The sequence below is a fragment of the Blennius ocellaris genome, assembly GCF_963422515.1.
Source record: "Blennius ocellaris genome assembly, chromosome: 16".
NCBI classification, from domain to species: domain Eukaryota; kingdom Metazoa; phylum Chordata; class Actinopteri; order Blenniiformes; family Blenniidae; genus Blennius; species Blennius ocellaris.
The window spans coordinates 21063533-21088805 of NC_137665.1; the positions used below are offsets into that span (position 1 = coordinate 21063533).

The following is a 25273-nucleotide window of genomic DNA, read 5'->3' on the forward strand; positions in this document are numbered from 1 at the left end:
CGCCACTGCAGAGGCTCGTTTTGTGCAAAGCAACATCCATCTGGAGGATCCAGTGACGAGTGGCTCCGTCTATACGTCTTCAAAACTGGCAGAGAGAAGAGACGGAGTTCTGCCCAAAACAGCCACAATTGCTTTAGGAAAATCTGTTTTTTTTTTTTTTTAAGTTCTCTCCTTGAAGTTCCCTCTGCTTCTATATGCACATCTAAATGTGCTGCTCTTTCGGGGCTGTATTTAACCTTCAGCAAATGATTTTCCACTCCTGCTGCGGTATGTATTCTAGTTTTCTCCATGAGTGCGCGTCACTATATTGACATGAATATTTACACATGCTGAGGGCCACATCGATCTTCCCTCCCGCAGCTTAGCCGCGGCGGCCGCGGCATTAGAGGCCGCCGTCCTCCTCCCGAGGTGGCCATGCAGAGTGCATATTAACCGTGTCATTTACCCGCCGTCCCCGCGTCGGAGATCCCTCCAGCGCGGGCCGCAAGTCGGGGCTTAAAATAGTGAGTGCTCTTCCCCTCAGAAAATCCGTTTTCTAAAATTAAGCCCCGTTCAATCATACATAAGCCCGATTTCAAAGGGAGGCGGCTGAATAATGGAACAAAACGGAGAATTCCCCGCGCGGCTTTTTTGTGTTTTACACGCCGCTTCCTCCGCCCGTCTCGGCCTCTCGCGCGCCGCAAACACGCAGGTCTGCCTCTTCGCCAACCACGCCGGGGTCTGTCGGGTTCACGCAAACATGCTGCAGCGCCACGATGCTCCCCAAGAAGCTATTTACACTCCGAGACGCAGAGCTGAGGGCGGTCGTCTCCAGTCTCTTCCGCAGTTTCACGTCAAGCCGCTTCCACCGGAAAGCCCATAAGTCTTTATGGAATATTTAAAAAGGTATATAAGGAGCCGTGCGCCAAAAAGAGGCTTTGAAAATCCGGTTTCCTCCCCTGCAAATGTATTTCCCGAGCAAAGAGAGGGCAGTGTGCGGTGTTTGAAATATGCTTATTCTGTGTGTCGGTTTGCATAATGAAGGGAGGAGATGGAGTCTGTGGCCTCAGCCAAATGAAATAAACATCAAACTACCAGCAGCCCCCCCCCCCCCCCCCCCCCCTGACCGCCTCGCCACAAACCAACACCCTGCCAGGAGAATTGTTTATTAAGAACACAAATGTTGATTCCATTTGTTGTTTCAATTATGATGGCATGTGTAATTACCTGACCGCTATTTCCTGCTTCATTGAACCCGTTTTCCAGGAGGTTTTGTGGGATCAGCTCTTTTTTTTTTTTATTGTCAGTGAGGAGGGAGCCAATCAGCTGCCAGCATTGCAGAATACACACAATCAGTTTATTATGCATCTTATACACACACACACACAACTGAAAACATGTCACCTGTTGTGGTTAAAGCAAAGCCCCCCCCCCCCCCCCCCCCCCCCAAAGGGCTTCCGGGAGGAGGGGGGGGGAGGGGGGGGGGGGGCAATTGATACAGAACCACAATAAATAGCAAAGATACAATGACATATTCTAAAACAAACCCATGGAGGTCACAGGGAGAAACTCCACACACAGAAACTCTGACCCACAAATATTCTTTGTTGTCGCCGTTGTCATGGAAATGTTTCAAGTGAAAATTTTTTTTGCCATTTTAATTCCAGAAAAGTTTTGCATTTACACGGCAACGTTTCAAAAACGATGTTCGTTTACATGGAATCAGCAAAAACGCTGGAAGGATGTCGTTTCCCTGTCTGGCCACTAGTCGGTGCTGTTGGTTGTTTTTGTAATGAAACTACACACGTGTGCTCTCCGGCCCTGCAGCCCTCCGGTTCTCTGGTTCTATGGTCCTTCGGTTCTCCGGCCCTGCAGCCCTCCGGTTCTCCGGTTCTCTGGCCCTTCGGTTCTCCGGTTCTCCAAACCTGCAGCCCTCCAGCCCTGCGGCCCTCCGGTTCTCCAGTTCTCCGACCCTCTGGTACTCCGGCCCTCTGGTTCTGCGGTTCTCCGGTTCTCCAACCACTGGTTCTCCGGTTCTCTGACCCTCTGGTACTCCGTTTCTCCGACCCTCCGGCCCTCTGGTTCTCTGGTTCTCCTGCCCTTCAGTTCTCTGATTCTCCAACCCTCTGGTTCTCCGGTTCTCCAACCCTGCAGCCCTCCAGCCTTCCAGCCCTGCGGCCCTCCGGTTCTCCAGTTCTCCAGTTCTCCGACCCTCCGTCCCTACGGCCCTCTGGCCCTCTGGTTCTGCGGTTCTCCGGTTTTCCAACCACTGGTTCTCAGGTTCTCCGACCCTCCATCCCTACGGCCCACCGGTTCTCTGACCCTCTGGTACTCCGTTTCTCCGGTTCTCCAACCACTGGTTCTCCAGTTCTCCATCCCTATAGCCCTACGGTTCTCCGACCCTCTGGTTCTCCAGTTCTCCGACCCTTCGGTTCTCCGGTTCTCCAAACCTGCAGCCCTCCAGCCCTGTGGCCCTCCGGTTCTCCAGTTCTCCGACCCTCTGGTACTCCGGCCCTCTGGTTCTGCGGTTCTCCGGTTCTCCAACCACTGGTTCTCTGGTTCTCTGACCCTCTGGCACTCCGTTTCTCCGACCCTCCGGCCCTCTGGTTCTCTGGTTCTCCTGCCCTTCAGTTCTCTGATTCTCCAACCCTCTGGTTCTCCGGTTCTCCAACCCTGCAGCCCTCCAGCCCTGCGGCCCTCCGGTTCTCCAGTTCTCCAGTTCTCCGACCCTCCGTCCCTACGGCCCTCTGGCCCTCTGGTTCTGCGGTTCTCCGGTTTTCCAACCACTGGTTCTCCGGTTCTCCGACCCTCCATCCCTACGGCCCACCGGTTCTCTGACCCTCTGGTACTCCGTTTCTCCGGTTCTCCAACCACTGGTTCTCCGGTTCTCCATCCCTATGGCCCTACGGTTCTCCGACCCTCTGGTTCTCCAGTTCTCCGACCCTCTGGTTATCCGGCCCTCCGGTTCTCCGGGTCTCCGACCCTCCAATTCTCCGGTTCTTTGGTTCTCTGACCCTCCGGTCCTCTGGTTCTGCGGTTCTCCAGTTCTCCGACCCTCTGGTTATCCAGCCCTCCGGTTCTCCGGTTCTCCGGCTGGCAGCCTGACAGCAGCACGCCGGCTGATGACACTCAGCCGTCACGGGAGCAGATGGTTTATGAATTCACAGCAGAAGCAGGAGAAAACAGAAGCGAGCTTCAGAGGCAGAGGAACCGCGGAGCGATGAAAGAGCCGGCGGATCTCAGTCCTCCTCAGAAAGGCATGAAAGGAGGATGATGTTGGGTTTTATACATGCGGCCACTGGGAGTTACACTGGGAAGGAGCAACATGCGTATCGGACCAATGTTTTATTCTCTTTCACACTGATGGAGGGAAAATCGCAGCTCCGAGACGGAGGAGCAATGAAACAAACCTCCCCATCAACAAACTGGTCCCCTCTAGTTTTCTTCGTCATTTAAGGTGCGACGCTCTTCTGACTTCAGGACGTTGATGTTAAGTTGGACGGCACCGAATCAGAAGTGATGAGAAATTAATTTTTATTTTGTTTTCTTCAATTATTTTTATTACTCTTATCACTTGGAGTAATTTCCCCTCTTGTCATTAACATTTCTGGCAATTTAGTTTCTAATCTTTACTATTTCCTTCCCTATTTTCTGTACCTGAAATGAATATAATATTGTTTCAATGTATTTTGTGTTTGTATGTTCTTATATGAGGGAAACAATAAAAATTGAAATTTAAAAATTTAAAAAAGAAGTGATAAGAAATAAGCTGCGGTCGTCAGCATGCAGTAGCAGAGACTTCAGGAAATAATGATGCTTTTATTGTTTCATCGAGGATTCAACAGAAGCACGGGCTGCTTTTTAAAACCACAATCTGTCCACCTGAACGTCTGCAGTCAGAGACCAAAGCTCCACGTGAAAACAAATCGTTTCTGTGTTTTTGTCTCCCAAAAGTTTTGCATGTATACGGCAACGTTCTGAAAGCCACGTCTGTTTACACAGCAGGAACAAGGAGAAAAGTTGTACGTGTGAAACAACCACTGGACCAACGAGGTGCCCAGGCGCAGAGTTGCATTTGACCATTTCCACGCCTCCGGAGCATTTTTGAAAAGTTCTACCATGGGAGGTTTTTTTTTTTTTTTTCAAAAAAGTTGCATTCTCAGTGGCTCCGAGCTCCATTGCTGTGTCATCGGACAACAACGCAACAAAAGTTTTCCTTTCCCGTCGACCGACAGTCACCGTAATGAGTGTATTGTAGCGTATTATTATCACCGCAGGGTTTTGAGCGTTTCTCCCGTTTCCGTGGAAACGGACATCCTTTTCACAACGTTTGCCGTGTAAAACACGAAACTTCCCTGAGAAGAACATTGGGGACAACAAAGGCTCTTGCCTCACAAACCGGGGCCTCCGGCTCCCAGGATAGTTTGGAAGGAAACTTTCAGCAGAACCAAACGGGCGGAACCGACGCGCCGGATTCATTTCTCGTGACTCAATTTGCATCGGGCGTAATGAGCTTACAATCGCTCTGATCTAATGTGATCAGTCGCTTTCACTGATGGAGATTTTCATGGTAAATTGAGGTTTCCTCAAAAGTGGAGGGGGTGGAGGGGGGGTGGAGGGGGGGGGTGGTGGGGGGGGGGGGGGTATTTCACATTTCACCTGGTGAGTGTTGGAGCCCTTCAGCAGGCTGGGAGTTTATCAGGCAGGCGCTAACAAGCGTGGCTAAAGTCCTTCCTAAAGGTCAGCCATCCATTGAGAGGTGTGGACTCTGAATAATTCATTTCCTCTGTTATCCTTTTGGAAATTGAGAGCGGGAAATCAATTACACATGCACGGCGCCGGCGTCCATATTTACCGCTTCAGTGTCTTAGGCAACATTTATTTTCCAATTAGCCGATGATCAACACGTATAATGGATTTTTACAAGGGTGGAGTTTAGTTCCTGCGGATGATTTACTCCCAGCTGCTCGATACCGCGCAGGTTGACTTCATCGCGGCGTTTCCAACAAGGTCAGAGTCGGCGGCGACGCCACTCCGCTTCCCCTGTGAGGCGGCCGCCGCCCGATGACTGACACTTCCACCGCCGCTGCTTTAATCAGGCCGGGATCACAGAGGGCTGGAGCTGATCCCCGGACTTTACTGCCTCCATCACAGGACTGACACACACACACACACACACACACACACACACACACACACACACACACACACACACACACACACACACACACACACACACACACACACACACACACACTCACAGCTTAGTGGCTCTGATCTGAAGTGTCAAATCCAGATCCTGGAGGTAATAAATTAATTAGAAACAGTGAAAACATGCAGCGTTCAATAACCACGTTGCAGCTCCGACCAGGAAGTGACGGATCAGAAGACGGGGCTCCGGGCCGCCGGAGGCCCTCGACGGACCAAGTTAAGTCCTGTCCTGCAGGGACGTTGAGCAGCTGATCTTCAAATACCAATTCTGACAGTTCGATCCGCCATCTTGAACGGCTTGCGTGTCAAAGGAAAAGACGCTGGACCCAGTAGTTCTAACCTCCCAGCAGTGCTGCCGTGTGAGGCCTCGTTCACGCTGCAGGGAAAAGCCACTCAGTTCTGATGTTCTGCTCACAGGCTCCGCCCACATCGCAGGTCTCGATGTTCGATTCCGATTGTTGTTGTGCAGTCATTTCAAACGCGACCTGCCGTCATGGGACCAGAGGTTTTCGGGCGCAGAAGATGGGGTGAAGTCACGCCGAGCAGCTCGACGTTCAGGCATGGCACATCCAGGGTTGCCAGATGTGAGGCACTGTTTCCAGCCCAAACGAGGTAAAACCCACACAGCTCAATCTCAGGAATCACGCTAAAACCCTACAACTATTGTATGTGTAATAATAAACATGACATAAACACACAAATGCATGAAATAAAGTTAAAAGGTCAAGAGAGTTTGGCTCCCCAATACCCTTACATATCTGGCAACACAGGTCAGCCTGTAGATTCATTTTCCACAGGTTGTTAAATACGCCACGACTTCGGGAGGAAAGGAGGAGGAGGATGACGAAATAACAGCACAGCTTTTAACTGCTTTTATTCTGGCGGAGCCGCTTCCTCCGGTGCTTATCCGTCAGTCAGACGAAACAAGGAAACGTAACGAGGCCTGGGTCTGGTCTGGACAATTCAGAATGGGTGCTTTGACATGAGTCACTGAGAGTGAAGAACCAGACTGGAAGGACTTTTTTGCATCGACCGCCTCGTCATTGACGTGTGACTGACGTCACTGAGAAGCGCCGGAGGAAGCGGCTCCGCCAGAATAAAAGCTGTGCTCTCTTTTTTTCCCCTCATTCTCCTTCTTTCCTTGTCTTGTCGTCCAGATTCCGTCGCTTGTCTTTAACAACCACTTGAAAATGAATGAACATGCTGGCCTGTGTTGCCAGATATGGAGGGTATCCCCCAAATAAAGAAAACTCTCTTTACCTTTGAACTTTGTTAATGTCGTACATTTGTGTGTTTATGCCAGGTTCTTTATTACACATATAATAGTTCTAGTTTTAACGCGATTCCTACACGGACTGAGATTTGGGCTGGTTTTTACCGAGGTGTGTGGGTTTTACCTGGTTTTACCTGGACCAGGGGTCGGCAACCGGCGGCTCCGGAGCCATGTGGCTCTTTGGTCCCTCCACTGCGGCTCCTTGAGCCTTGGTCCCACTGCAGTTCATCCTGGAGGGACGTAAGGAGGCAGAGCCCCCCCAGAGCGCAGTCCCTACAAAGAGAGGTAAAATGTAGGGTGGTGAACGAGCAGCGATGTGACGTCATTACAACAATAAAGGATGAAGAAGGTAGAATTGCGGCTGCAGGTCATGACAGCGGCTCAACTGGTGTCTGAAGCTGGGAGCTTCCTGTACCTTTCACAGTAAAAGCCGACAGTTCCAGGAGGTTCATTACAGACTTGTTGAGAGTGACGGAACATTCTAGTGAATTACACAACAACTACAGGACATTAAAGACACACCATCACACTCATGGTTCTAACAATCCACATCTCCCACATTTATCTTCATTTTAATAATGTGTAGCAATAAAGGAGCTGAGAGCTGCAATGCATTATGGGAGTTTCTGTTTGTCATGTTTTACATGTATTTATTGGGGGTTATGTTAGGTTTGTAGTGTTGCTAATAATTGTGTTTTTGTTGCTTAGTTCATGTAGTTTAGTTTATTAGTTGTAAGTTGTCAACCAGCAGTGAAGAAGGTTTTGTGTGTCGTGTCCTCCTGGCATGGTCTTCCTGTGGGACTGTCAAAATAAAATGTATGTCTCTGGGTGTTGTGTTCAGTGGGAGACGGGACCAAATGGCTCTTTGAACATTGAAGGTTGCCGACCCCTGGTCTAGACACAGTGAGTCACATCTGGCAACCCTGGAGCTGACCTGCAGTGAGAGGGGAGTGTGTGCACGACTGGCCGGGGGGACAGCTGGAGAGTTTTTTGTGTAAAAAAAAAAAAAGAAACAGTTTTGTAAACTGCAAACGTCATCGATTTGGTGTTTAGAAGCAAAATGCTTCTTCTATGTAGAACTGAGTTTGACCTTAAGACACCACAACGGTGAAATGAAACTGTTAAACTCAGGTACAAACTTTGCTCAAAATAGAACCAATAGTTTACCGTGCTAAATTATAGTTGAAACTAAGACACATGAGATTCAGTTCTTGTACATGTTTTAAAACTACTATAAACTACTGTAAACTACTGCGTTTTCATAAAGTTTGTGTCATCAGACATCCAGGCAACGACGCAAAGTTGTGTTTTCACTTGTAATCAAGGATTTCATGCTGTAAATGATCCACACGCTTAATAAAAAACATCTTCCAGCGCCGCAGTTTTTCTCCTTGTCAGGAATGTTTGTGTCTGACGAGGGTTTGACTCCGACCCACTTTCCTCACTCACATCATTAAAATCCATTAAACTTTAATCGGCCTCTAATTTAAGGCACATGTGACAAATCACCTGTCCGTCGCCACATCCTCTGGAACCGAGAGCGAGAGAGAGAGCGAGAGAGAGAGCGAGAGAGAGAGCGAGAGAGAGAGCGAGAGAGAGAGAGAGATGGGGAGGGAGAGAGAGAGAGAGAGAGACTGATTGCTTCCATAGCAACCGGAGGAGCCAATGACGTCACAGCGTCCGTCTTTTGGCCCCTGTGGGTGGCTTTTTAAAGAGGCTGCGGTCGGAGCAGAAGGCGAGTGGTGGAGGTAACCCCCCCTCCTAGATCCCCCCCCCCCCCCCCCCTTAACCTTGGGACGTCCTTGGGAAGACCATTGATGTCACTCTCCTCCCACGCAGCATCGCCTCCATTTAGCTATTTTTCCTGCGGTGGAAATGCACTTTGTGCTGCGTTGTGCACAGAGGAGAAGGTGAAGGACAACATCCTGTTGTCAGTCTGAGATTCTCTGAAACAGGAAATAAAACCACAACATGTGGAAGATCTTGTCTTCTCACCATCACCTTGATTTACAATGAATAAATGTCTCTCCCGCACCAAAAACCATGGCCACCACGGCCCGTAGGAACGTCGTAGAGAGATCAAACCGAAACTCAATTGTCCGTCTCATCGAGACCTAAAATTCACGCGCCGATGCCCCAAATCTAAATTCAACAGGAAGCCTGCAATTTGCCTTTCAGAGTAAGATTTTCACCCCAAAAAGCCCCTCAACCTCTGTGGGAGAAAACATTTGACCCCCTAAACATGCTCACATGCTCATCAAATGTGTCACGCTCATTAACACTGGATAACGTGATGAGAAAATGTCAAAATTAACCCCCACAGCGCCAAAATACACTCTCTAGCGCCACCTACAAACACTACAACGGTGACCAGGAGGCCTGGAGGAATGTCGTGGAGATCAAACCAAAACTCAATTGTTCGCCTCATCCGGACCTACGAATCACGTGTGGACACCCTGGACCTGAATTTGACAGGAAGTCTTGCAATTTGCCTTTCAAAATCAGATTTGCAAACTTGTTGAAACCTTCAAAATCTATATGTGATAAAAGATTTAAAGGTGCCAGAGGCGGTGATTGGGCCGGAGTGCGAGGTCCCGACCAACACTGCCTGCAGCTCTAATTTATTTTACTTTGAAATATAATCATCTTCGCCAAATACTTTGTGTAATATCAATGAACCAATCAATTAGATTACATTAGAAAAACATTATAACATAAACATTGGTTCTCAGTCCTGCAGCTTCCATCAATCATTAGACCAACAAAGAGCGTAAACAACCGGCCGTCATGAACACGCCAACATGTAATTAGAGTAAATCTGCAGTATTAAAGAATATCTGCAGTATTAACCGCGGCGTGGCTCTCAAAACAAAGTGCATGAAAAGGATTTGGTGTAAATGAGCTCTGAGAATTACTTAATTACCCAAAACAGTGTGTTGTTGAATAAACAGCATGTTGATGAACATGCATGTATTTATGACCACATGTTCCTGCAAATCATCAATAATATTCAAACTGGTGAGCCAGTACATTATGACCACTGGCGGAAGACCTGAACTACATGGATTCTCTTGGTCTTTTTGGATCAAATTGCGCAGAAAGTGATGAGATTCTGTGAGATTCATGACGGCGTCACAGAATCACTTCAGTCACTTTTAAACGTCAACGTCATGTTTTCAACATGTTTTAGACGTTTTTAATTCGTTTTCATGTTTTTTCAGAAGACTTGTTCTCTGCTGCTGCTTTGTAGTTTGCAGTTTTAAGTGTTTCCAGTCAATATTCAGTCCAGCATTTGGAGGATGTGCCGGAAAAAACTAAACTCACATTTTCTTTTACGTTTAGTTTTTTGAAAATTAGGCTTCTTCTCAAATATGTCTAATTTCATTGTTTCAGAGGTTTTACAGCTGGTGGTTGTGATTTGATCTTCACATAGTTACTGATCGTCCCCCTCCATCACCCTACGTCCCCCTACGTCCCCCTACGTCCCCCTACGTCCCCCTCCATCCTCCTTCGTCCCCCTCCATCCTCCTTCGTCCCCCTCCATCCTCCTTCGTCCCCCTCCATCCTCCTTCGTCCCGCTCCAGCCCTCTGTCCTCCTTTGTCCCCCTCACTTCATCCCTCTCCATGCCCATCCGTCCTCCTCCGTACCCCTCTGTCCTCCATTGTCCTTCTCCATCTCCCTTTGTCCTCCTCAGTCCTCCTCCATCCCCTCTGTCCTCCTCCATCCTCCTCCAAACTCCTCCGTCCCCTTTGTCCTCCTCCACCCTCCTCTATCCTCCTCCGTCCCCTCCATCCCCCTCCATCCTCCTCAGTGCCCCTCCATCCCCCTCCATCCTCCTCAGTCCCCCTCCATCCTCCTCCGTCCCCCTCCATCCCCCTCCATCCTCCTCCGTCCCCCTCCATCCCCCTCCATCCTCCTCAGTCCCCCTCCATCCCCCTCCATCCTCCTCAGTCCCCCTCCATCCTCCTCCGTCCCCCTCCATCCCCCTCCATCCTCCTCAGTCCCCTCCATCCCCCTCCATCCCCCTACATACTCCTCAGTCCCCCTCCATCCCCCTACATGCTCCTCAGTCCCCCTCCATCCTCCTCTGTCCCCCTCCATCCTCCTCAGTCCCCCTCCATCCCCCTCCATCCCCCTCCATCCCCCTACATCCTCCTCAGTCCCCCTCCATCCCCCTACATCCTCCTCAGTCCCCTCCATCCTCCTCCGTCCCCCTCAATCCTCCTCCGTCCCCCTCCATCCCCCTACATCCCCCTACATCCTCCTCAGTCCCCCTCCATCCCCCTCCATCCCCCTACATGCTCCTCAGTCCCCCTCCATCCTCCTCCGTCCCCCTCCATCCCCCTCCATCCCCCTACATCCCCCTACATCCCCCTACATCCCCCTACATCCCCCTACATCCTCCTCAGTTCCCCTCTGCCCTCCATTGTCCTTCTCCATCTCTCTTTGTCCTCCTCAGTCCTCCTCTGTCCCCTCTGTCCTCCTCCATCCTCCTCCACCCTCCTCCGTCCCCTCTGTCCTCCTCCACCCTCCTCTATCCTCTTCCGTCCCCTCTGTCCTCCTCCATCCTCCTCCGTCCTCCTCCGTCATGCTCTGTCCCCCGCTGTCCTCCCCCGTACCCCTCGCCCCCTCCATCCCCCTCTGTCCCCCCTCCATCTTCCTCCATCGTCCTCCGTACCCCCTCTTACCTCCCCTGTCCCCCTCTGTCCCCCTCCATCCCCCCTCCGTCCCCCTCCGTCCCCCTCCGTCCCCCTCTGTCCCCCTCCGTCCCCCTCCAGCCTCCGTCAGCTCACAGGAAGCAGTTCAGCAGAGATTCGGGGCCATAAATCAAAGCCCCTCCCTCGCTAACGTTCACACTCAGCAATTATCAGCAGATCTTTTCTGTCTCCATTCTGGTGGAGGACATAAATCTGCAGCCTCTGATCCCTCAGATACCTTCAAACCCAAAACATGCTGACTGTGGCCAGGTTTCCCTTCGGGACAGAAACGATGTGAGACAAAGAGAAGATCGCTTTCAACACAAATGACCAGAGTTACATGGCAGTTATTTTCAAAATGTTTTAAATAAGAATGAGTGGAATGGAATACATTAACCTGCGTCCAAATACTTTTAATGTTTTCTTTTTAAAGTAATTTTATTTTCTCATTTATATAGATTTTTTTTTTTTAGGATGTTTTGGTAGCAAAGTACTCCTGGACTCCATTTCACCGCCGCAGCCAGACGTGATAAATGATGTATTTTCTCCCGCGTTCATCACAGTTGCTCAACTTTGCCCGAGTTGCTACCGCTCATAACGCCGCCGTGATTTATGTGGGAACGTTGGATTGTCTAACTTCGGGGGTTTTCTACGACGCTCGGCTGCGATATAAATCTGAACGCTGTCGGAGACGCACTCTCCTCCTTGAATAATGCAGCCGCTCTGCCGAGGTCGAGCCAAACACCGGAACCGGATTTCTGACGGACGATCAGAGGATCTGCTGGAGCGTCTGGAGCGTTTCCTCAGTGTCGGCTTGAAACTCAAACCAAGAGCTGAACCAGGAAACATAACTCACACTCACCGTGGTGGAAACATAAGGAGGAATATGCTCTATAATCTGGATTAGAGGAGGGGGATGTTCTACAATCTGCATTAGAGGAGGAAGATGCTCTATAATCTGGATTAGAGGAGGGAGATGCTCTATACTCTGCATTAGAGGAGGGGGATGTTCTATAATCTGCATTAGAGGAGGAAGATGCTCTATAATCTGATGTTAGAGGAGGAAGATGCTCTATAATCTGATGTTAGATGAAGAAAATGCTCTATAATCTGATGCTAGAGGAGGGAGATGCTCTATAATCTGATGTTAGAGGAGGGAGATGCTCTATAATCTGATGTTCGAGGAGAGAGATGCTCTATAATCTGATGTTAGATGAAGAAAATGCTCTATAATCTGATGCTAGAGGAGGGAGATGCTCTATAATCTGCTGTTAGAGGAGGGAGGTGCTCTATTATCTGATGTTAGGGGGAAGATGCTCTATAATCTGATGTTAGAGGAGGGATATGCTCTATAATCTGATGTTAGAGGAGGAAGGTGCTCTATAATCTGATGTTAGAGGAGGAAGATGCTCTATAATCTGATGTTAGAGGAGGAAGATGCTCTATAATCTGATGTTAGAGGAGGAAGATGCTCTATAATCTGATGTTAGAGGAGGAAGATGCTCTATAATCTGATGTTAGAGGAGGAAGGTGCTCTATAATCTGATGTTAGAGGAGGGAGATGCTCTATAATCTGATGTTATCTGGAGTTCAAGCCACCAGGTTTATTTTCCTCGGCTGCAGTTTGAAGAAAGTGAAACAAAAAGCGGTGGCAGGTCTTCTTGTGGACGTGCTGAGTTGAGGATTCACTCCGTTACAGTTTTGCCGTCTTCAAACAGGAAGTCGGCTCCTGATGTCTGCAGGAACTTTTCCACTTCATGTCACTGAAACTTTGTCCTCTGGAGTTTTGACTCCTCAGGCTGGACTCTGAGATCAACTCCTCTCTTACTGTCGATGACGAGCTGCTTCATGAAAGGCTTCAGACGTCTCCAGGCTTCATCTCTGAACCGTGAAGCTCAGAGACCTGAGGATTGTAATGCTAATCACAGCGGCGGTGCATGCAGGCTAAAGTCACTTATAATCCCATAGTCCCAGCGCCGTCCCAGCGCCGTCCCACCGCTGTCCCACCTCCATCCCACCTCCATCCCACCTCCGTCCCACCTCCGTCCCACCGCCGTCCCACCGCCGTCCCACCTCCAACCCACCTCCATCCCACCGCCGTCCCACCGCCGTCCCACCTCCATCCCACCGCCGTCCCAACGCCGTCCCACCGCCGTCCCACCTCCGTCCCACCTCCATCCCACCGCCGTCCCACCTCCATCCCACCGCCGTCCCACCTCCATCCCACCTCCATCCCACCTCCATCCCACCGCCGTCCCACCTCCATCCCACCTCCAACCCACCTCCATCCCACCGCCGTCCCAACGCCGTCCCACTGCCGTCCCACCTCCGTCCCACCTCCATCCCACCGCCGTCCCACCGCCGTCCCACCGCCGTCCCACCGCCGTCCCACCTCCAACCCACCTCCATCCCACCGCCGTCCCAACGCCGTCCCACCGCCGTCCCACCTCCGTCCCACCTCCATCCCACCGCCGTCCCACCTCCATCCCACCGCCGTCCCACCTCCATCCCACCTCCATCCCACCTCCATCCCACCGCCGTCCCACCTCCATCCCACCTCCAACCCACCTCCGTCCCACCGCCGTCCCAACGCCGTCCCACTGCCGTCCCACCTCCGTCCCACCTCCATCCCACCGCCGTCCCACCGCCGTCCCACCTCCGTCCCACCTCCGTCCCACCTCCGTCCCACCGCCGTCCCACCGCCGTCCCACAGCCGTCCCACCTCCGTCCCACCGCCGTCCCACCGTCGTCCCACCTCCGACCCACCGCCGTCCCACCGTCGTCCCACCGCCGTCCCACCGCCGTCCCACCGCCGTCCCACCGCCGTCCCACCACTGTCCCACCGCTGTCCCACTGCCGCAGAGCAGTAGAAACCAGGGGACCATTAAACGACACCGTCGCCGGGTTCCAGCAGGTCGAAAGACAAACTAATGGTCTCCACTTCCCAAATACAATAATTTTTTTTAAATTTAAAACACAATACAAGACATAACGAGTTAATTTTGATTACAAAATTACATTGATTACAATAACGAATCATATTTTATTAATTCCTTTGGGGAGGTTTCATTGTCCAGTTGAGCTGATGGGGGTCAAAGGTCAGGCTCAGGGACCCACAGTGGTCAGCTGTGTGATACGAACCTCCCGATAAGTCCACTGGCCTCATGGTCACCACGGGAATCTATCAAAGTATCACTTGCGCCAATTCAGTTAACTGAGATCGTCTCGAATCGCAAATTAAGTAAAATCTTGTTTTCATGGAAACATTTTTTTGTGAAAACCAAAAACTTTTGTTGTGTTGTGGTTGGAGTTTTTGTGACAATGTTGCTCAGAGCCACTGAACTTGAACACAAAGCTCAAAATCAGTTTCATGAGCATTATGGTCGTAGTACCTAGTTCTTCTGCACATGCTCAGTAGAGCCAATCAGAACAAAGTTCCCTCCCTGGTGTCATGACTCCTGGACTTGGTAGTTTCATTTTGACAGTCACTGTAGTAACAATCCAACTTGGTGGTTTTATTTTGATAGTCACTGTAGTAACAATCCAACTTGGTGGTTTTATTTTGACAGTCACTGTAATAACAATCCAACTTGGTGGTTTTATTTTGACAGTCACTGTAATAGCAATCCAACTTGGTGGTTTTATTTTGACAGTCACTGTAATAACAATCCAACTTGGTGGTTTTATTTTGACAGTCACTGTAATATCAATCCAACTTGGTAGTTTTATTTTGACAGTCACAGTAATAACAATCCAACTTGTTAGTTTTATTTTGACAGTCACAGTAATAACAATCCAACTTGGTGGTTTTATTTTGACAGTCACTGTAATAACAATCCAACTTGGTGGTTTTATTTTGACAGTCACTGTAATAACAATCCAACTTGGTGGTTTTATTTTGACAGTCACTGTAATAACAATCCAACTTGGTGGTTTTATTTTGACAGTCACTGTAATAACAATCCAACTTGTTAGTTTTATTTTGACAGTCAATGTAATAACAATCCGACTTGGTAGTTTTATTTTGACAGTCACAGTAATAACAATCCAACTTGGTAGTTTTATTTTGACAGTCACAGTAATAACAATCCAACTTGTTAGTTTTATTTTGACAGTCACAGTAATAACAATCCAACTTGTTAGTTTTATTTTGACAGTCACAGTAATAACAATCCAACTTGGTAGTTTTATTTTGACAGTCACAGTAATAACAATCCAACTTGTTAGTTTTATTTTGACAGTCACAGTAATAACAATCCAACTTGTTAGTTTTATTTTGACAGTCACAGTAATAACAATCCAACTTGGTGGTCTGTCCGTGTTCTCTCATTGTCAATGTTTAGAGCACCACTAGTGGCGTGGCATAGTAACTACATTTGATGTTTCCGTCGAAAAGTAGATGCGTTTCTAAACTTTTCCATGTAAACACAACATTTTTCCGGAACGAAAACGCAGATACTATACGTTTTTGCTTGAGACGTTGCCATGGAAACGCGGCCTAAGCAGACCCAGAGAGGTAACAGCAGTGGATTAAGACGTTGACAGATGTAAAAATAGAATCTGACCAGAATTTGAAAGAAGGATGTCGTCAACATACATTTTTTTTATTTCAATTACCCGAGTAAAAATAAATAAATGACTTCAAAACAAAAGTGAGAATAGCAGGATATGGTGGTACAGAGGATTTTATGGTAGGATGGAACTTCCTCCTTTATCACGTTGCAGTTCCTTCTTTCAGGGCACTCACTGCTTCAGTCTGATGCTTTCATGACTGAGGGACACAAAGAAAAACACGATATCCTCCGTCAAGGTCGCAAGCCTTGGTGACCCGTCCATCCATCCCATTCTCCTCCCTGGAGACGCGCCGGGCGCCGCGTTGCTTCGGCCTCCAGACCCTCAAAAGGACGGCGGCACTCAGGACCAGGAGAGGTCACTCGCCCGCTCAGCGCCAACACGTGTTCCGAAGCATCACCGATCACGTTTCCCGCTCAGCCAGCTTCGCTCTCGTGGCCTTCCGGGGGGGGGGGTGGCGTTTCCATTTTTCTATTCACTTTATCAGAATTAATGAATTTTGGGTGTTAAAAGCTCATGCATAATGTAATTTATTGACATTTGTGAGACAAAGTTCTGACAAAGTGGCCTTGGAAAACCCACATTAGCTGGAACTAAAGGGTCACGGCCGTTCAGATCAATTAAGTCGGAAGGTGCCGGTCGTGTGCCGGGATGAAGAGCGGAGGGAGGCGCTGCGGTCGGCGGGGTCGGCCGCCATCGCTAAAGCAAAGCTCACATCACCCCGACGAGCCAAAGCCGAGTGAATATTCATTAAATCCTTCCACAATAAGAGTGAATTTAATCTGCCAATTTAATTACGAGGCCGGCGCTCAGGAAGGCTTTGGTCTAGATTCTGTCGTCCCGAGAGATTCGCCCTCTATCAGTGACTAGAGAGAGAGAGAGAGAGAGAGAGAGAGAGAGAGAGAGAGAGAGAGAGAGCAGTATCTGACCAGCAGTGAGGCGAGGCCGAGCCTCGCCGCCACCGCTGCTCATGCCGAAATAGGAGGAATATAGAGGAGAGAAGGAACGCAGCCCCGCTGCATGGCGGCCATTACTCCTCGCCATGGCCCTATTATACTGAGAAAACAGGCAATATCCCGACGACACAAATTAGGACACCAGAGGAACGGAGAGTAACCGAGGATGGGAAGTGATATATTCAGAGCAGGAAACAGCGTCGGTAATAGACTTTTTACAACACACTGCCGCAGCCCCTCCCGACTGGCCGGGGGGGGGGGGGTTAGGAAGACCGGGCTAAGGCTGAGGGTACGTACACATAGAAAGCAAACAGATCAACTCCAGGAGGCTGTCCTGGTGAGCTTCCTCCTGACCCGACCGACAGAAGACACTGTGCTTTACAGTCACTTCACACCGAATAAATGACCCTGATCAACTCCTGTGCTCCGGGAGGAAGAGCAGAACTCATCTGTTCTCACTTTGAGGAAGTGTTTGTCAAACGTAAACCAGCCAAAATAAAACACCTCCATGGACCATTCAAGAGCAAAACTTTACATAAACAATCGGGCCAACTTCAACATCCTGTCACTGTCGTCTGTGACCTTTACGGCTGTTTTCACCAAAGTGTGACTGACTGACGGCCCAATGAGCAGGTCAAACGTTAGGGAAGCTTCTGGAGGTGTGTTTACACCACGGTGGTGGCTGAAGCACGGAAAACACAACGTTTTAATAACTGCCTCCAGGGTGGAGCTGTTTCTGAAAACACTGGCTGCAGTTATCGCCATGGCAACAGAAAAAAACTTGGTGGTCTGTCTACTAGAAGGTTGGTAGAGCTCATTGTTCTCTGCTGTGCGTGTGTGTGCGTGTGTGTGTGTGTGTGTGTGTGTGTGTGTGTGTGTGTGTGTGTGTGTGTGTGTGTGTGTGCGTGTGCGTGTGCGTGTGCATGTGCGTGTGCGTGTGTGTGTGTGTGTGTGTGTGTGTGTGTGTGTGCGTTCAGTACAAAAACAAACAGCAGCCACCCGTAGCCAAATGAGAAACTTACACCAGTGATTTCAGTGTTTCTTGCGTTTCCATGGAAACAGACATCTTTGTCAAAACGTTGCAGTGTGAACATGAAGCTTTTCTGAAATGATCAGTTTTCACTTGAAACGCTGTCGTGTACATTCATCTTGAATAAAAGTTTTATACGTTTTTTTATTTAGCGAGGAAAAATGTAATGAAATGTGTGTGAAGCTTCAGCAGCCTGATTCAAGAACCAACTAAAGGACTCCTGAACGGAGTGTGTTTTCAACATGTCCACTAAACGCTTTACAGACGGATCTGATTGGTATGCAGAAGATTCCTGTATCACAAACTTTCTCCTCACAACCACAAACCTCAATCTGAAGCGTCAGCGCTGACATTTAAACCCAAACTCAAAGTCCAGCTGAGAGATCAAACTTCACTCAAATCCACTGAACTTCATTTAAAATGTTCGTTTCCATACATCCAAGATGGCGCCGAGGAAGGTCGCCACGGTGGTTTTGTGCGCTCTGTTATGTCTGTTTTTGTGCGTTAATTGCGTGTCAGCGTGCTCTTACACCCGTGAAGAGCTACTGAGCATCAGGTCATACACTCCCACGGACTTACTACCAATTTTATTAGCCTCAGCTGCGGATGTGGTCCATTTTTTGACCAAAAGAGGGAAACGCCGCCGGAGAGGAAAACGCGCAGGAGCGCTGGTGCGTCTTCGCAGGCGTGGGGAACGCACGCCTTTACCTGGCATCTTTCTCTCGAACGTCCGCTCACTCCCCAACAAACTGGATGAGCTAGCGCTGCTGATGAGAAGGAACAAGGACTTCTCCACATCTTGCGTTTTGTGCTTCACGGAGACATGGCTGAGCGCGAGGATCCCGGACAGCGCGCTTCACCTGGACGGCTTCCGGCTCCTGCGCGCGGATCGGGACTCGAGCCTCTCCGGCAAAACAAAAGGCGGTGGAGTTTGTTTCTACATCAACAGCAGCTGGTGCTCTGATATAACTGTGATCTCCCAGCACTGTTCTCCGGCTTTGGAATATCTCACCACCGTAAGTAATTCCATCCTGTTGTTCCTGCTGTTCTATGTCCATTGTTGCCGTGTACCATATTTTACCTCTTATTTTTAGCTTATTTATTTTTATATTCCTAAAGCCTTATAGCTTAAAGTTTTTAGCTTTTCTTTTATCTAAAACCAAGTGTATGTTTTTATGTTTAATGCACATCTCACCAAGAAAAATTCCTAGTTTGTGAACCTGTTTACAAGCAATGGCAATAAAAAGGATTCTGATTCTGATTCTGATTCTGATGTGGAGGAGCGCCTCCAGGAAACGTCCCTGGACTTGTGCACATTTAGAGCATCTGATTGAAGGAACAAGGAAGAGTAATGATCTGAGGACAAATAGGCCTTCTTCACTGTCCATGTGTCTGAAGTCTGTCTGGGAGGCGTCAGTCAGGCTCCGCCCACCTGGCAGCTCCCTGGTCCCTGATTGGTCCAGACAGGCAATAGGAGAGAAGGAAGAGGAGGTGATTCTCCTCTCTCCACATTCCTGCTGCAGTTCTTTCTCTTCTTTATTGTCAAACATGCTCCAAAACACATTTACCAAGACTTGGTCACCGGGGCGTCGTCACCGGGGCGTCGTCACCGGGAGAGTCGTCACCGGGGGCGTCGTCACCGGGGGCGTCGTCACTGGGAGAGTCGTCACCGGGGCGTCGTCACTGGGGGCGTCGTAACCGGGGCGGCGTCACCGGGGCGTCGTCACCGGGGCGTCGTTACCGGGGCGTCGTCACCGGGGCGTCGTCACCGGGGCGTCGTCACTGGGAGAGTCGTCACCGGGGGCGTCGTCACCGGGGCGTCGTCACTAGGAGAGTCGTCACCGGGGGCGTCGTCACCGGGGCGTCGGCACCGGGGGCGTTGTCACCGGGGCGTCGTCACCGGGGGCGTTGTCACCGGCACAACTTCTTTGACGACTTTGATTCAGCCTGACGAGTTTCAGTCTGCAGAATAAAGAAACATTATTCTTAACTTTGATGTGTTGCAGCTCTTTGCATGACTGGCTGAATGCTGATTCAGCAGATCTTCTATCGACGTCAACCACTTTTCATTGTTGTTTGATGTTTGTTTCTAAAATCAACATTTACATTTTAGGTAAATTGATGTTTAATATGAAATGAAGCCTGTACGTTGAACTCCTGCTCCGTGACACTTGAGTAAATGACCAGTAAGCTGAGACTATAGAGGCATTCGCTGAGGATGCTGATTTTTCTAGACGGCGTCAGAAATCAATGAGAAATGACGTCTGCCTCCGAGCCGGCGGAGATTGAATGTCGGCGCTGGGATACGTCTCACTCAGACGACGGGGAACGTCACCATAAATCATCCGCTCACTGCTCGGCCTGCGTGAAGAAGTTGGAGATGCCGAGCGTCGCTCATCTCAGCTCATTTATTTCAAGTTTTTGTACCGGAGCAGGACGATCCTGATGCTAATGCTAATTAGAACCCTGCCTGGGGGGAGGGGAGGGGAGTGGTGAAAACTACTGTTGGGATCTCACAAGGCCACAGAAAGTTTGTTCATTTCTAGGGAAAGACTATTTTCATTTGTCATGATACACAGTCATGACATATGAATTTGGACCCAGGAATGTGACTGGCCATCACACCCAGTGGGGGGGGGGGGGGCTTTTGCCACTGCAGACCCATGCAAATCCTCCAACACTTTCTGCTCACAAGACTCTTCCCCCATCCACTTAGCCAGTCACTGATTGGGTGAAGCTCTCAGGATTTGACACCTTCAAATCCACAAACTTTCAACAAAAAGCCTGTAAAAGCAGTCTTGCAGTCCTGTGAACACCCGGAGGGGGGGGGATCCCAGCAGCTCAGCTCACCCAGCGCTAGCATACAGCTAACACCAGAGGCCTGCAACCAGGGGCCTTCACTCCTCAACTCCTCTGCTGACCCGACCACGAGGGTCAGACCTTCCCCTGATCCAGAGACCAGCATCCAGAGTCTGATCTCCCATCAACCAGGGAAACCAACCGGTTCCTACAGGACGGGACCAGGGAAACGACAAGGAAGTGGTAACAACAACTGGGCATTACCTGGGATTAGTTCATCTTGATGCTATGCATAGAACTGTTTAACTTCATGAAGATGTGTTGATTCTGTTACAGTGATTGAGTTCTATAGATAATGATATTAGGAGCAGTTATCAACCTGTAAACCAACGTTAGCTCTGCCACAGACACAGGGTCTGCATGCTAATCTTTGCTTTACTAACTTGTTAACTCACAACCCTACACATATCACATCAAAGACAACATCACACAGTAACTGAACACCATCTGACGACTCCTGACGTTTTACAAGACAAGTCTCATTCACATAAACTCATTCTAGAAATGGTCCTTTAGCAGAGACACACAGGAAGCAGATGCTAAAGACTAGCTTCTATGTTCCATTGTTCTCCAGCACATGGTGGAGACCCAGGACAGACTTCCTGTTCTCTGACAACCTCCATTTGAATGTAGTTTCTTGTGATCCACCATCTTGTTTTGTAGTTCCATCACACGTCTCTCACACACTCCCTCCACCTCTCTCTCTCTCTCTCCACACACACACACACACACACACACACACACACACACACACACACACACACACACACACACACACACACACACACACACACACACACACACACACACCAAGCTGTATATAGGTAGTTAGAATCTGTGTTTATTGTTTATTGTTTATCTGTGTTTAGTTACTGTTTTCATTGTAAATAAATGTAATTTTTGGAATCATACTTGCTGTGTCATTAATGAGCACAAAGGTGAATGAAATGTCTCCAAAATCCTTCAATCTTTACTGTTAATTCTAGTAATTATAATTCATTTAACTTTTAATTCAAATTCCTGATTCACTGTTTATTATATCTTATGAGACTGATAGAACTGAATTGGCTATCATTTCCTGTTAAGACAGGTGGAGCTCCGAGGTTTCTGATAAAATTTCAATAACATAATTAATAACTATCTTTGATCATTATTAATCATTATCGATAGCCAACCACAACATGAATAGTGATCGTTATGAGGTAAGAACTCCCTACACTACCATTGTGGTCGGACTGAGTCCAGGTTCGGTCTCAAGCAGACCAAAGAGCAGGACAAGTCTCCAGTCCACCAGTCCAGCTCGTCTTCCTGCTCTGTGTTGTTCTTCCACAGCTTCAGGGACGGAGAGGAAACAGAAACGACCATATTAAGGCTCCGTGACTCGACCAGGATTGTGAGGCAGACGAAGCAGAACCGTCAGATTTATTCCGCAGGCTGTGCAGCGGGGAAACCAGCGATTTTAATCAAATGCAATGAAAACATTTTCTGTCGTTGTTTTACTGCCTGTGGACAGGAGAGAACAAATATTTAGAGGAAGCAGAGCACTGAATTCCAACACTTTGATGTTCTCAGCGTGACTCTGCTCCAGCCTGTCAGGAACATGAAGAGGATTTTTTTAATGGTTGTTTGAAACATTCTGTTTGTGTAAAATGTGGACCACTGAGACTGAGCGACGATCACAAGGCATTCCAGGCGTGTTATATATGAACATACAGGGTTAGTGAACATGGTGATGGTGGAATATTGTCTTTTCAGTTCTTTTGGAAGTACCTTCGTTGGTCCAACGCTGCTTTGATCCACACACAAAGAAGGGTCAAACCCTGGGATCGTCTTTTAAGCTGATTTGGACACAATTTTTTGACAAACAGAAAACTTTTCTGCTCCGTGTCACTGAAAATGCAACTTTTTGAAAATGGCTCCCGAGGTGAAACATTTAGAAAATGACTCCTTTTCCACGGAAACACTGCTCCTGGTCCTGGTTATTGCTGCCGTGGTAACGGGTTCTTCTGCACATGCTAGGACTTGCTGCTTTTGTTTTGACAGTCACCATAATAACAATCCAACTTGGTGCTTTTATTTTGACAGTCACCATAATAACAATCGAACTTGGTAGTTTTATTTTGACAGTCACTGTAATAACAATCCAACCTGGTACTTTTATTTTGATAGTCACCTTTATAACAATCCAATTTGGTACTTTTATTTTGACAGTTACCTTAATAAGAATCTAAGTTGGTACTTTTATTTTGACAGTCATCACAATAATTTAACTTGGTGGTTTCATTCTGATTCCTCTGTGTGTCTCTTGTGTCTTTGATGTGATCTGATGTCTTTCAAGGGTTAATTTGCTCGTCTGAAGTTTGTGGTCATTTTGTGCCCACATTATTTCTCTTTGCACTTTTTGTGTCTATTTCCAGTCAGTTCCTGTCCTCAACATAATTTTGTTGTCTTTTGGTCACTTTATGTCTTCTTATCTTCACATTTGTTCATTTAAAGGTTCTTTTTGTGCCCATTTTATTCCTCTCTTTGTCGTTCTGTGGACATTTTAAGTCTTTTCAGAGTCCGTTTATGCATCTTTAACCTAATTTTGTGTCTTTTCATGTTCTCAATTGCTCATTTTAATGTTTTGGCACTGAAATTATTCCTCTTTGTACTTTTGTTTGTCTCTGTAGACTCCCTTTAATGTGTCTATAATGCATTTTTGTCATCTTCTGTTCAGTCATCTTGGCATTTGCTCATTTATTGGTTCTTCCTGTGGCCACCTTTTATTGCTTCACGCTACTCCAGACTCCGTCTCACTTTGTTCATCTTTATCATCATTTTGAAAGTTTTCTGGCACATTGACAGAGTTTGTTGGCTTTTTAGCTTCTTTTTTGCCCACTTTGTTTCATCTTTTTCTGGTCATATTTGATCTCTGTGGTGAATTTAAGGATTCAAGGACAACTTGTCCACGGATGAGATTTCAGAAGTTTTTTGAGAAAATACATCCTGTACAATGTAGTTTTACATATTATTGATAATTGATATGTTCTATGTTTCATATATCTAGTATATGTGCAAATATATATATATATATATATATATATATATATATATATTGTATGGTATCATATGACTTATTCTCGTGAAGAATGGCCTTCTTTGCCCCCCCCCCCCAAAAAAAAACTTCAGCACTGCCACGTGCTTTGCTGCAGGTTCCAGCTGCTAATGACTCTCAGTCATATTTTAATCATGTTTATCATTTAAAGTTACTATCGGAAGACACTCTTACGTGATGCACCTGAACGCATCACTCAAAGCAGTCGGCTACGAAGCGGCGTTCTCCCGTTACAACATCGAGACACGACAATGTCTTCACACTGTTATAAAGATATATTAGTCCTGATACAGATGTCAGAGGTTCTCCATGTATAATCCTGCAGTTTTTTATAAAACCAGTGTTTAAAGTCAGCAGTATTTTTACTGGTGTAATGATATTGTTGCTATGCGTGCTGCATCTGAGTCACATGTAGGCTGCTGGTCCAATAGGAGACCGCAAAACATCCAAGATGGCGGCGCCCGCGATAGATCTGACCAGAGGAGGACAACATGACAAAAACCTTTAATAAGCCATGAGAAACCTGCTGTCTGGCTCTGATACCAATAATGCTAACTGTACGAGCCGCAGAGCGTTAACGTGTCACAAGGCGGATTTCCAACACATTAACGAGCACCTGAACGCACCTCTCAGCCTATGTTTTTGTGTCAAATGCACTAAATAATCCTTCCAAATGTGTCAAATGTACTTTGAAATACAATCCTTCAAATCAATAATGCTGAAAAAAAGTGTTGCGGACGAGTCGTCTGGGTTTACAGTTTTGTGGACGAGTCGTCTGGGTTTACAGTTTTGTGGACGAGTCGTCCGGGTTTACAGTTTTGTGGACGAGTCGTCCGTTCAAAGAATTGAAGCCTCCCCGTGCCTCTTTAGACTCCGTTCACGAGTCTTTGATGTCGTTTTGTATCATTTCGTGATCATTTCTCAAAGCTTTGTTCTGCTCACAACCACTTGTTTTATTTTTCTGATCTTTGTTTTTTCTATTTTGTTGTCTATTCGTGGTCATGTTCTCTTCATAATGTGTGTTTTTAGGGTGTTTTCTGTCTGGTGGCGGCCGGGACACTCCTCTCCGAGCCCTGGGATCATCAGTCACGTCTCACTTCGTGCCTCCCGGTGATTCATGGATTTCATTTGCTTTGTTTTTACGTCCGGGTCCTGAGATCAATCAACCTGTGAACCGTCCATGATGTCTCCATTGACAGAAAGTGAGCCGAGCTTGTCTGCAGCGTTCATGTCGGAACGGCGTCAAACCCGATTTATTCATCATCCTGTCTTTTGAAGCGACTCCTCCAGACGAGCCTGCTGGAATCGGATTGGACACACTTGTGTTGTTCGGTTAAAACGATCCAAATCAAACTCCTGCTGCTCCACAATGAATCAAATAAAAGCTCTGAAGTGAGAACGTGCAGGATCGGAGGCGTCAGGCTGAGGTCTTCATTATCTCTGGATTTCTTAAATCAACCTCTCGGTCCGCTCCTGTTTAGGGAGATAAAACGTTTTCGTCTTTGTCTGTGTTTCCCTGGGGGGAGGGGGGGGAGGAGGAAGGGGGGGGTTATCTCCCCTCGGCATCGCCGCGCAGAAAGACACTGCCGAGTGTGATT

At 48.1% G+C, this 25273-nt stretch overlaps 1 protein-coding gene across 1 annotated transcript in view; it reads left to right on the top strand.

Annotated features, from left to right (window-relative positions):
- Positions 1-18162: 18162 nt before the first annotated feature.
- Positions 18163-25273, top strand: part of LOC308141065 (NACHT, LRR and PYD domains-containing protein 14-like) — a gene marked incomplete at both ends in the record, with an annotated part of 38133 nt that continues 31022 nt past the window's right edge. Inside the window, 2 exons of the mRNA XM_080511068.1 lie at positions 18163-18194; positions 18405-18735. Of these exons, the coding sequence (XP_080367194.1) occupies positions 18163-18194; positions 18405-18735 (363 nt within the window). The remainder of the gene's footprint in view (positions 18195-18404; positions 18736-25273) is intronic.